The 13,731-nt window shown below is 43.3% G+C and overlaps 1 protein-coding gene across 1 annotated transcript; it reads left to right on the top strand.

The window, feature by feature from the left end:
- Window positions 1–1,738: 1,738 nt before the first annotated feature.
- On the top strand, window positions 1,739–13,623 carry lrrc45 (leucine rich repeat containing 45). Its single transcript, XM_035407010.1, has 18 exons — window positions 1,739–1,906; window positions 2,929–3,229; window positions 3,432–3,493; window positions 3,606–3,676; window positions 3,944–4,122; window positions 4,468–4,596; window positions 4,851–4,963; window positions 5,061–5,119; window positions 6,152–6,229; window positions 7,992–8,127; window positions 8,240–8,317; window positions 8,435–8,546; window positions 9,415–9,485; window positions 10,226–10,318; window positions 10,507–10,599; window positions 11,574–11,747; window positions 11,954–12,101; window positions 12,416–13,623. Exons 2-18 carry the CDS (start codon window positions 2,998–3,000, stop codon window positions 12,610–12,612), a joined length of 2,025 nt encoding a protein of 674 aa, XP_035262901.1. The 5' UTR covers window positions 1,739–1,906; window positions 2,929–2,997; the 3' UTR covers window positions 12,613–13,623.
- The last annotated feature ends 108 nt before the right edge of the window (window positions 13,624–13,731 follow it).

Genomic DNA, 13,731 nt, shown 5'->3' with positions numbered 1-13,731 from the left:
GTGACACTGTACCAAATTTACCAGCAATTGTCAACATACTGACTAGAAAACAATGTATTATACCATAAATATAAATAGAATTTCCATTTATCGTTATTTATTTTTACACAGAACTGCATTTTTGGGGTTTGATTCACAGCTATTTTCATGGTAGCCAAGGCATAAGTGCCAATCACTTGTGCATGGCTGTAAGTGCCCTCGATGAGCTTCCCTTCACTGGTCTGATGCTCCTTGATTAATCATTTATGGACCTTAATGAAGCATTACCTCCACTCATTCATGAGGCCTGTGTCTGCAGAATGTTATGGTTACATCTAATTACTGACATTTTTGTGAGAGATCACTCGGTACTCTTTACATCTGGTTGTTATAAACAAGCTACAGTTTCCATTCAGTTGCATTCTTGCATAACATTGTTAACAAGATACTGCTCTTGGAAATTCTATGCAGAAAGAATAGATATTTCCCATGATTCCCCCTGTCACTGGGTAGATTTTATTTTTCTGTTTAGCTAAGAATGTGTTACCCAACTGCACTGTTGTGTGCCTTTGCCATTATTCAACAAGTTATTTCGTATCAATCATGGCAGGCATGAGATGAACACCAACATGTCAAGTTATTCCTGTGACAGTAATGGCGAGTGCTCAGAGTGTGTTACCGCCTAAATTTTGAAGTAGCACTCATTAAACATACACTGCGTTGGCTGCAGTGCTCAAAGGGTCTCTGTTTCCCTGCAGCCCTAAATAAATATCTGTGATGACAGCTGAATTGAAAAATACCCAGGGTTGTGTGGATATCATTATTGTATGTCACATTTTCTCTCCTGTAAAAAAGACTTAACACACATAAGCAGAAGAGAACTTGCAAGTGAATGACCAAGCCCATGAATACAAATCCTCAAATTATTGTTATTTGCACAAAAGAAAGCAATGTAGTTAATACAACTTCAGTAATGGAAATTCTAAAATACAATGGTGATATAATTTTAATGGAGGCACAATTTTTTTTTTTTTAAAGATGATGGGGAAATATTTACATGTGAAACAGAGTTCAGAAATTATGATATAATATTTATGGAAAGTTACATTTTGATGATGGTTGTATATTAAAGTAATATGTAATACAATTTTTATATTTCAAATGTTTGCAGTTTCAGTGTTTTGTTGTAACTGTATTGCGCTTATGAATGTTATTATGTTTCAGTATGCACTTGCGTGCACGGCCATGAAGCTTAGAAAATTCCTCTTCTTGACCCACAGGCTGTGCACTTCCTTTGAAAGACACTGTAAATGCAATGAAAATATTCTCTCATCTGTGGTTTTCAGTGTCTTATCCTTGCTTGGGAACCAATGTTTTGTTGTGAAAGTGTGCAACCTCAGGCTCAAGGAAAGAACAACTGAAAAGCCCATTTCTGACCACGAGGCTTGGATGAAGTAGAGCTTAGAGAAAGTAACTTTTGGGCTACAATAGTTATTACACACAGTTATATGGAAACCAGATAAAATTGATGATAGGTTGCTTGGTAAAACTAATAATCTAGTAAAACTATTTGACTCATAATTACAAAACAAAGACCTCACTGATTGTACAAATCAGTTTTAACTACTGAAACTACTTCAATAATAATAATAATAATAATAATAATAATAATAATAATAATAATAATAATAATAATAATAATAACTACACATACCGAAGTGCAACGCACGGAATTGGACTACTACTCCCGACGTGCACTCCTCTTCCTGGTTACCCTTACAAACCACAAACGGTCAATTTGTTGATTAGTTAAGGAACAAGTTTTCTGCTGCTGTGAAATCGACATGAGAAATACAATATTCCATCGGTTTAAGTAGAGTAGCTGGTTTGCTTGTTGGGGAAACCGCTTTACTATGTTCTGTAAAGGGTAAGGTTACGTTTAATTCGACGCCAGTTTTACACAGTTGTCATCTGGAAAGCTAGCTTCCAGTTGGAGATCTCACTATTTCACAAACTAATTATGTTATTAAATATTGACGGGGTTATACTAAAGCAATTAGTTAGCCAATATAATACTGTAGCCTACATGTGAGACTTGTATGACTTAGCTAAGTAAGTTAAGCAGAACTGGTCTTGAAAATTGGCTCGTTTGTTTGCTTAATATTTAGTTAGCTAGATGGGCTCGTGCTTATTTTGGTGGTTTAGCCATTTAATGTCGCAGTTAACGTTAATTTCAGTATCTTTGTTATTTAACGTTAACTAGAGGCATAACACACGGTAGTTAGCTGATATTGGTAGTTCGCTTCTGATTTGTCAGTTGGACCAGAATGAAACAGACTTTGTAACGGCTAGCTAAGTAGTTTGCCAACTGTACATTTCTTAGTTTTATCCAAAGCTGTTGCACGCTAGAAAAAAGCTAATTATTTTAGATTGTTGTGTGTCAGTAGGTAGGTTGGCTAGCGATCCTAAGGTAGGGTCAAATATTTTTTGACCTAGTTCTCGTTCCAGCTAGTGTTCCACGTTCATTTTATATTCTTCGTTGTGTGAGGATGATCTGGCATCTTCTTAATCGTTGCAAATGGCTGCAGATTACAATTTGAATCCCCTAACGTTAAATCAGTATGAGCACCTTTAAGTACCATCAGTAGTGATGAGGAAGAGGGCAGTGTCATGCTGCTCTTAAAACATGCATCGTCTGCTAATCAACCAGATATGATTCGGGAATAGGATTGTCACAAAAAAACTAAGAACGCAGTTGATGAGCTAGGGGATTGTCATGAACAGCTGGTTGGTATTGAGGCATTAACAGTCCTGTCTTCTTATATGGGTCTAATTTTAGTATTTTCAGTAAAATTCTATTTTACTATATAATTATGCTTTTGTATTGCAACTCACTGCAGTTTGTTTTCTATTTGTATGTTTGATTTTAACTGCCATTTTCCCCCACAGATCCTCAGCTCTGTGAAGTGGGGGCAGCTCCAGTGCAGTGGAAGAAGCAGGGAGCATTGGTCCGGGGAGATGGAGGAGTTCCGGCAGACGTATTTGCGCTTGTGTAAAGATGCGGGTTTGGAGCCTCAGGAGTCGGTTCTGACCCAGCTGCAGGACGTGCGGCGGACTGCGGGAAGCGCTAGACTGGACCTGGCGGGGCACAGCCTCTCTGTGGACACGTGCGCCGTGCTGGGCAAGGTGCTGCACAAGGACACGCTTTTCACAGAGGTGGTGCTCAGCGACTGCATGCTCAGCGAGGAAGGTGGGTCACCAGTTCTTTAAAAGAGTCGATTTCTGCTAATTGCATAAAATAAATGACTTATGGTATGGTGTGTGTATGTGTGTGCATACGTACCCGGCCCTTTGCTTCTCTGAGTTGTGAATGTTGAATATACAATGAATAGTGACAGACACTTGTGCTAACTGCTGTCTTTGCCACTGCTGCCACTTGTTGTCATTCCCAGGTGCCAAACTACTGCTGAATGGGCTGTGTTCCAACACAACTGTTAAAGTGCTGGATCTGAAGGTACGTAAGGAGAAGCAGCGAGAGTTTTTTTTTAATTTAAATTGCTTATTTAACACTTCTGCTGAGTGGGAGAAACTAATCATTTGTTTACATGCTTGTATGATTGTTTTAGGGTAACAACTTGAGAGGATCAGGAGCTGAAACTCTGGGGAAACTGTTAGTCCGCAACAAGACATTGCGAAGGTGAGAATCAGTAGGATCTTATACGTGCCAGGCAATTATCAGTGAAGCAGTTTACCCAAATCATGGCATTTTTAGCAATGTCAAAAGTATTTATGTGATTATCTATTAATTTATCTTATTTTCCAAGGAGGTCAAGTTGTTTTTTTCTTCTAGCATTATGATTGTTTGGTATGCCTTTAATAACGGGCTCTTTGGCCTTTTCACATTGAAGTTCACGCTTCATTCCACTGAACTTTGTGCATTCTGCTCATTGGTGTGGCTTTGCAGACTGATCCTGGAATGGAATGCCCTGGGGGTGTGGGATGAGGCCTTTGCCATTTTCTGTGAAGGTCTGGGCTCCAATGGCTGCCTCACACAGCTTGACCTGCGCAATAACCAGATCAGCCACCAAGGGGCAGCAGAACTCTCTCTTGCTCTGAAACGAAACAGCATTCTCCAGGAACTTGGTGAGGTGGCCTTTGGCAAGATGATGTACTTCACCCTCACAGTGATATCAAGACCACTGAAACAATCATTTCCATTACTGAAATTTAATTTGTCAGCATTAATGAGAAAGCATGTATGCAAGTCTGTTTTATGTTATGGGGTAAACTTCTAACAAATGTACATTTTAAACCATCTCTGAGACAAACCGTAAAACAAGAACAGCCTATTTAATCTGAAATGAGGGCACCAGAAGATTGCTTCCTGTGCATTGTGAAAGACAGAGAAAATGGTGTTGGAACTGGGCTCAGAGGACTGAGGCATTGCCTTTCTGCATAGGCCTCATTAAATCTTATCGTTGGGTTCAGATCTGAGATGGAACAACATCGGGCTTCTGGGCGGCCGCTCCATGCTGGAGGCCCTGCAGCAGAATCGTACCGTGGTGCAGCTGCAGATGGCGGGGAACAACATCCCCAGTGACACCCTCAAGGCCCTTGGTAAGCTGGACCTGTGGACAGAAGGCTCTCTTCCATCACACATGCGCTCATAGTGCTTCAGTCTGATTTTCGTCACATTTGTACATTAGGTTGGAGTCGGTTTAATGTGCGCTCCGTATGGTGTGTACTGTTCTGAGGCAATCTCATTTCAGTTGTGCAGGACTAAGTGGTAGCTGCAGTGGTAGCAGTCTAATTTATGTTAAGGTGTTGTCTGTGCTTGTCACTTCCCTGTCCTGCACTGTGCGCTCACCCAGAGCAGTCCATGGGGCACAACTCGGACCGCCAGTCCACCCTGAGGGAGAGCCGCAGCAGAACCCAGGTGCTCACCAAGGAGATCCAGAACTTGAAGAATGAGAAAGGCCGTCAGGTGGGCTGAGCTGTGGACTGTGACATCACCGGATGTTAATGATGATGTCACTGCTGGGAGCATGTGTGTGATGGAGGGTTTTTTTGTGTCCCTGTAGTTTTTAACTCTAATGGACACCATTGACAAACAAAGGGATGAAATGGAGCGGGTTGGCAGGTGAGTAAGGCCACAGCTCCAAATGTGCACCAGTATTGGCACCAATATGTTCTAGTCCATACTGTAGTCAAAGCATATAGCCACGTCAACAGAGTGTCTTTTTGCAGTTTTGAATAGTTTGTCAGAAAGACCTCATTTGCAAAATGAATGGAAGTCTATGGGTCTATCAGCCAACACTTCAGCTTTAAATTCTCTTTGAAAGATTACAAAGACATTATGGCATTATCTGTGATATGTCATTCAGAGGGTGTATATGCAGTTACAACCACGTCTGTGAAATAGCCTGAAATGTTCACATTTTCAAAAGAAACTTTTTAACAAGCTAAAATGGTTAAGCTGTTACACGTGCTGTGTCATCATACACTTGGGTACTATGCTTTAAACAAAAAAAACATTACAACTATAGATTGGCTAGATTGTTCACTTCCACAGTAATTATTACTTCAGACTGAGGTGATGTTCAAATCGCTGTCAGAGGTACTATGTACAGTGATGAATTACCTAGCAAGTTCTAAGCATGTCATGTACAGTTGAATGTTGTAGCAACCGGTTTTTTAAGGAAAGCAAGAATGCTGCTCCTGATTTGCTGTGATAATGTGCGACTCTTTAGCTACTCTAGCTGTTAGCAATATTCTGACGAGAACAAGGTATTTAATTGCATGTACAGCACCTTTACAAATGGCTGATAAAAGTTTGGGCCCAATGTAATGTGACCGCTTACAGTTTTGTCATTTAGAATGGTTTAATGGGGTATGATTTCAGATGCTCTTATAATTCTTTTAGGTGATTTCCTCAGTAGCACAGTTTGAATTAATTTAGTTATTCCAAAGCCCAGAAAAGGTAACTGTGAAATACCCCGGTGTGCTGTAATGTACTACTCCTCTGAATTTTATTGGCAAAAGCAATCTGTGACACTTTGCCTAATGGATTCTCGATTCCCGTCATAGACAAAAATAAACAGAACATTTATGCATTGGCATTTTGAGGAGCAGACTGTGCTGATTTCTGTCGCTGATTTTTCTGTGCATTTAGGACTTCCTCTGTGCGTGCTGGGCAGCTTCACGAAGCTCTGAGTGAGAGGAAGTCAGCAGTGAATTCCATCACTGCCAAGTAAGCAGTCATTTGCTTCAGCTTCCGCCTTGTTTTTCCAGACTGTCATGTCTTACTAACCAAATTTGGGGAGTGATACCCACCAAATGGCTGCTTTACATAGTCGGCCCAGTACATTCTAAAAAGCTCATTTTCCTGCTTGTGTCCTGTCCCTTAATTTAGCCAAGTTCTTCTAAATATGTAGTAAAATAGATGAAAATAGGTGGTCTGGGTAGTATTTTACTGTGTAGCATTTCTTTCACAAAACCCCTTCCTGGATGGTCTCAGCTTAGATAAAATGCTAGCCATCCGGCCATAGAAATCCATAAAACCCATCTTTTAGAACACTGCACGGCATGCTTAAAATATGCAGTATTATTTTACCCTCCACAACCCACTTAGTCCCACTCTTTCTCTCCCCCAGTGAGCCCTGACCAAGCGCATGTACCACCAGTGGAAAGCAAAGCCCATCCCACCAGATAAACTCGCATATAAAAATGCAGATTCCAAATTTAAATGGCAAAGAAAGCATGCTGCAGTCTGCTGCATGACAGCTGCAGAGTGCTGATTACACAGCCAGCCAGCTGATGTGGGGCCTGTCCGGGAGGGTATAGGAAGAGCCTCATGGAGCTATTGCATTTGTATAGCTTTTTGTGTAATCACACATGCATCTTTAACTGTTTTATATTATAGGAATATGACGGCCTCACTTTTTAAACTTTTAAAAAATCAGTTCATTTTGGTTAAAGGGAAAAGTGATAGTGCCTTATAAGGGTTTTCTTGGATTTGATTTAAAGGGGCTTCACTTCCCAAATTCTCAGAGAAATGACCGTTTTGGCTGCCGTTCCAACCCCAGAAGCATGCAATGTGTTTGGGGGGACATTTCTTTTCTTCTGGATTTTTTTTGTTTTGTTTTAATGAAGCAAGTCTCTGGTTGTCTCATCCTTCCCCAGTATCAGTACGTCAGGTTGTAGTGCATTATCCAGGGCAGGGATGTATTTTTTGTCTCTTTATTTTTCATTTTAATATATCCAAGATTTGTGATCAATATTTTTAGTTGCCATTTCAGTGTTGATCCTCTTCACTATGTTAGTATGTCACTTCTCTGTTACGCAAACCCTGTTGTAAGAAGACACTATTTTTAGTTACATTTATTTGAAAAGATGGTTATCACTCTATGGTTACAGCTAAACAAACAGTCTAAATTGTTATGTGCACTTCTTCATTCCACGTTTGTGTGGCATTTCATGGAAAATGAGGTTTTCCTCCTTTCAGAAAACGTTACCTCAGCAAATCAGAATCCGGACTACATGTATGTAGCAGAGCAGTGCTACTGCAGCAGCTGTCTGTGCCTGTTAGAGTGCTGTGAGACACACAGGCCAGGGCATGGTCTGAGGCCTATCTGATGTGGGTTATTATTAGGAGCCACACAAAGGGCTGCTTTCTCCTGTAGAATGTGTGGGAGCACCATTTGCAGGGGATTGAGTTACACGTTGGTGCTGGGGAACCCGACTGTCTGACAGTTGGAGGGTTGGGGAAGGACAGCCGATCTCTAATCCTCACCTGCTCCCAAACATTGAGCGGCTGTGGTTATGGGGCTGGAGCAGGGCTCTGGATCGTTCCCTCAGTGAAATACCCTGCCAGTAAAGTTGCTGTGAACATCTTGTAAAAGCTAATTACCCACTGTTAATATGATGCACGCACTTTTAGAGAGATGTGTGGTACTCAGTTATGGCCGGAGTAGAACGGGCCGTGCTCGGCTTGCCTGTGCTTTGCCGGACAGGCTGCAGATGACCGAGGCTGCTTTGGCGCTGTCGGAGCAGAAGGTCCACAACCTCGGCGAGCTCCTGACCAGGATGAAGGGGGATAAAGCCGAGCAGCAGGACCGCCATTCACGAGAAATGATGAAGCTGCAGGAGGTACGGGGGGGGGGGGGGGGGGGGGGTGATATTTGGGGAGATTTTGGGGATGTTTATTGACTGAATGGATGGCGTAGAGAGCTGGAGGATCCTCTGACGCACTCTCTCGCAGGACAGTGTGCTGAGGGAAGGCAAGCTCCTCAGGGAAGTGCACACCGTGACCGAGAAGAACCTGCAGCTGAAGAGCAAGGTATGAGAGTCCCACCAGACTGCAGACTGCGCACGTTCAAACGCTGAAAGTGTGTCCTCATTCCTGACTCTGCTGTGTGCGTGTTCCTGTGTGTGCGCGTGTGTGCGTGTGTGTCAGGTTGAAGAGATGGAGCGCCGGTGCAAGGCTCAGCAGGATCAGATCTTTGAGCTGAAGCAGGAGCTGGCCAACACCACAGCTGAGCTGAAACTGCGGCTGGCTCAGGCAGAGGGTAGGCTCCGCCCACACAGCCCGCCACACCCTGAGCTCCACACGAGACAGATTGAGAACATACATCTCAGTGTTTCATTGAAGCATGACACCGGCTACAGTTTTGATGCTTTTGAGCTTTAAGCTGTAGATAAAGCTTATACTCCAAATTAACTCCACCGAATTTCAGTGTAACTACGAACCACATGTCTAGCGTCTTGGTCATTTCACTGGGCAACATTCAGATAATGTGACTTTTCTAACTTGTCATGCTGAAACGTATTAATGAAGCTTTCTCACTGCAGTGTCCATTCATGTTAAAGTTTGACATTGTGAAGTTCTTTGGAATTTTAAAACCATTGTCTCAACATGATGAATTAATATCCTGATCAGATGTTCACACAGCACACTGATCTTGCATTCATGCAGGGTTCTGTCTGACTTCACTCGGACATAGTGAGAGCCCAGTTTTCTTACTGTTGTTACAACACGACTGCATTTGCTATATTATATATAAACATAATTTTGGAGAAACATCCTTTATTTAGCTTGGAACGCTCCAAGATCGTAGCTCCTTACAGTCTGTCCAATATCAAAGCTAGTGTAACTGAAAGTATGCTGATGTTGTACAAGGCCAAATGTATTGCAGGCTTCAGATGGCAATTTAGAGCTATACTTAAAACTGGAGACATCCAGGCTGACCAGAGACTGGACATGACTGCAACACATATTTAATGTTTAACACTTTCAGCCTACCTCTTTTTTTCCCTTCTCAGAAAACGTACTCATTTTATTCAAAAGGCAAAAAACAGAAAAATATTAAAGATCCAACTTTCCGTTTTCTCTCTAGTCTATATTTGTGTTTAAAGCAACCCTTTTCTTTGCTATAGAGCGTTTGGAGATGGAGAAAACGAGATCCAAACATGCTCTGGTTGACTTGGACACGTTGCGCCAAAAGGAGGTATGCAGAGGTCGTGTCATCGAAAGCTGCACTCACTTAATGTAGGTTTTTGTGTAAATTATGTCATCGAAAGCTGCACTCACTTAATGTAGGTTTTTGTGTAAATTATGCCTCATTACAGAAGACAAACATTTCCATGAAATTCAGCAATAAACATTTTAAAATATACTGTTCAGGACTTGTTATGCTATTCAAAATTTGAGTATCAAGTTCAAACAATTTCCTTGTGTGACAAAGCATATCGACAAAAGCGATAGGTATGCAGTGACTTGAAATGGTCTCCAGTTGGTTATATACTCACTGTGCTGTTATATAAAGTAATACAATAATAGATTTTCACACTTCCCCAGGCCATTGTTTTTGGTTGTCCACCATTTTGAATGTGCTGTCGCTAACACTGTTGTCTACTTACATCTGAATGTGAACAGAGAAAGGCAAATGTTATACACTCCTGTCACTGACCTACATTAAGATCATGCATCTAGCAATGTCAGATCTGTATTGTGGCGGTCATCTGATTAACGGAAGCTGCTTTCTGGTCTTTGTGCTGTTTGTTGAAGCAAGCCTGTTCTGCCTGTCTGACTCATGCTTAGCGTTTAAGCACACTTTATGTTGCTAACTGGGTTGTGAAGTAATTCGGAAAGAATGTTTTGCTCATGCAGGTGTTGTGCAAAGAAAAGTAGGGGTTTAATCACGCGTTTCCAGAAGAGTCAAGTCTTTCTGTCTGTGCGCCGGGGCAGGTGGATCATATGAACCGTCACCTGGAGGAGAGCGAGAGATCGCTGCAGGACCGTATTCTCAAACTGGAGGGGCAGCGCATTCAGCTGGAAGAGGTGAGGGACCCAACCAGAGCACCGCCATGGCCTAGCACACTTCGGCCTAGCGCTGTTCACTCTTTCTGTGTTTGCCCGTTGTTTCACCGCAGTTCAATTAACCCGCTATTGAGCGGGTGCACCTGGTTGGGCAGCACAGGCTGTGGGAAACGGGGGCCTAACCCTGTGAGGGCTTCTCCTCTCCCCAGGAGCTGAGCCGGGCGAAGGCCGCCTGCGTGACGGAGCGAGCGCAGGCCGAGGAGGAGCTGGGGAAGGTGCGGGCGCAGGTGCGCCTGGAGGAGGTGCGTGAGGAGCCGCGTTCTCAGCACACACCGCGGCGTGTTAGAAACCCTGAGGCGGAGCGCGGGCTGGGGACCGCTTCACCCGCACTGACAGTTGGGATGTATTATCGCGCGGAGGCGTCACCGCATTGGCTGACAGCGTTGATGCCCTGAGTTTATCCGCTAGTCCCAGAAGGCCGTGCGGCTCTGCCACAGGAAGCAGTGTCTCGGTGATTACACTGCGGCCTTCATTTCTCACTGTCGCTCCCTATAGTTATTTTTGTCCTCCAGGAAGCTGGGAGATCTTGTGCTTCAGTGGGTTATTTATCTCATTGAATCTATTTTTTGCTCCTTTTTAACCTGTTTTGTTCCCAGTATAATGCTATAGTTTAACTAAGGGCTGACAAGATTTATGTTTGCACTTTTTATTAGAGATGATAACTGTAGTCGGCCACTGTTTTTTAATCTGGCAAACTGGCAATGATGGCTGAGATAAAATAGATCTTTCATTTCTATTTAAATGAGTTATCAGAGCCTTAGTGCAGAACGCTAGCACTAGAGCCTAGAGAGCCTGGTTGAAGCTATCAAAAACATGGAGGCAAAGAGCATGTGGAATAAAATGTGGCTGTACCTGCCACACAAGTGCCGAGGGCTTTTTCTCAAGAGTCATCTCATAAACCGCCAGTGTCTGAAGGACAAGACGCTACAGAATCCCTCAAGTTGTTTGCCTGTTTGCTCTGCCTGACAGATGACATATTGACTTTTCTCAAGTGATTCATCACAGAGCGATGAAGAATTTGGCCTTTCTGAAATTCTTCCCTACACCGTCATTGTGTTCATAAATGATTTGAGTTTGGGCAGCTGCGGTCTTAAATGAGTTAATTGAGGAATAGTGTTGTTGTTGTTGTGGTTCTGACCTGGGCAGAGCTGGGTTTTTGGCAGGCCTCCCCGGTCACGGGTGCTGAAATTTTGGCCCCTCTGTCCTGCGTCCACAGCAGCAGCGCCTGAGCGGCCTGGAGGAAAAGCTGCGGGCCCTGCGCCAGTCCCGGGACGAGTCCCAGGCGCACTGCGCCCAGCAGAAGCAGGCCGTCGCCGAGCTGCAGGCCAAGAACAGCCAGCAGGGCCTGGAGATGGAGGGGCTGAGGCGCAGGATCGACGAGCTGCAGCAGGTGGGTCTGCGTGCGTGAGGCGTGGCGTGGTGTGTGAGGCGTGTCTGCGCGTGTGAGGCACGTCCGCGGTGCGCGAGCCGCATCTGTGCGTGAGGCAGGTCACGGTGCGTGAGGCGCGTCTTCATGCATGAGGCGCGTTGCAGTGTGCGAGGTGCATTGTGGTGTGCGAGGCCCCCCATTGGATGTTCCTGCGCATGTGACCGCAGGAGCTCAGCGGGAAGGAGCAGGAGAAGGTGGCGGAGGTGAGCAGGGTGCGAGTGGAGCTCCAGGAGCAGATCGGACATCTGCAGGCAGAGAGGACGGCCCAGGGTGGGCTGAAGGAGAAGATCGCAGCGCTGGAGAGGGAGATGAAAGGTACCAGCCCATGGCTCAGTACTCACCCACATCCGTCAGATGCAAAGAGGCTCGTTATTGTGTACCATCGCTATTATTTTCTCTCCACCCATTTTCCTAATCTACACTATAGTATTATTCCACCTGGAATCTCCATATGCACTGGATTTTAATCATAGGAACTGATAATAAGATGAAACCATGCTCACTATTCTGTGTACGGTTGATTGAGCATCTTTTTTGACATTTTTAGATGAGGAGTGACTTATGTGTTTTTGTTTTCCAGTAGTATGAAATATAACCACCTCTGTATTTGATTTGGGGGGTGGTGCCAGTGTTGGGCAGTAACCATCGGGAGGCCATTTTGGACAAGGAGAGCGAGATCTCCTCCCTGTTTGAGAAGCTGCGTCTGCGGGAGGCTGAGATCCAGCGCATGCGTGAGGACGAGGCTCAGAGGGCCAGCTTCCTGCAGAACGCCATCCTCACCTACGTTGGGGGGTCGCCTCTGGGCCACTACAGCCCCAAGAAATGAGGTGGCCCGCGTATGCCCACCATCTGCTCACCAGGCCAAAAAACCTCCAATCTCAGAGCAGCCTCCCACAGAACAAAGTAATCAGGCCTATGGACAATAAAGCACTTAGCGGAGAAAACAACTATATTCTGAAAATAACTGTATACTTCAACGGAAAAGATCTGTTGATGCCTATCTCACATGTGTGATCACATGTATTTTTCCATATGAAATTACCCGCAGTTATTTTTTTATTTTGTTATTTATTTTTGTCCACAAAGGTGCTAAATAATTATTGGAATTGTGGTGCAAAGTAACTTTGCTGAATAATCTTTCCTTGCAAGTTGAACTTGCATTTCAGTGATGACTAAGGATCAAAAAAATCCTAATATGCAGTGATTTCTGCTGATTTCAGTATCATTTTTTTACATTCACTTATATATTTTGTGCATGCTATTGGTCAAACTGTGAAAGTACTTCCCAGTTTTGCAGGTATAGCACTGCTAAACTGTCATTTTTTATTTAAGTAATCACTCGCCAAATCACAACTTTGCAGATCAGTCTTTTAGATTATATTGTCATTGCAGTGATTTTGGGCTGAAACCTTTTACTTTTTATATTTTCTAGACTCATAGTCTTTATGTGGTCAGCATGTGCAGCCTTTCTAGCTATCCTTTCAGCTTTTTAAATTAGTGCAACTTATGAATAGTTACACGTACAATGTCAAATATCTGTTAAAGCAATAATTAAAACGGATTTTAAATCGGCCCTATTTCTCCCTTACTAAAACGGAACAAATTCCATTGGAATTCTAGTGAAGTTTTAAGTGTTCCTGTGTGTATTCTCTTGAACATTGTATACATTAAGCTGAAGTGTGTTTTCTGAAAGTCAATTTCGGTGTTTTAAATTCAAATGAAATTAACGGGATCTATTGTTGTTTGGTATTTCAATTGTGTAATGTTTCCTTTTGCAGTATTGTTGTAAGGTTCAGTGCTTTTATACATAATAAAGACTACTTGAATTTGGAAACAATTTGTTCTACCATTGCGCAGAAGTGGCCTTAGGTGTGGTGGTGTAAAGGTGGATGTTGTGTAGAAATGTTTTGACTAAACGTGAAAACAGAAACTGGCAAATGATTGT

This window comes from Anguilla anguilla, chromosome 2 (genome assembly GCF_013347855.1).
Source record: "Anguilla anguilla isolate fAngAng1 chromosome 2, fAngAng1.pri, whole genome shotgun sequence".
Lineage (NCBI taxonomy): Eukaryota > Metazoa > Chordata > Actinopteri > Anguilliformes > Anguillidae > Anguilla > Anguilla anguilla.
This window is presented reverse-complemented; position numbering and strand designations above follow the sequence as displayed.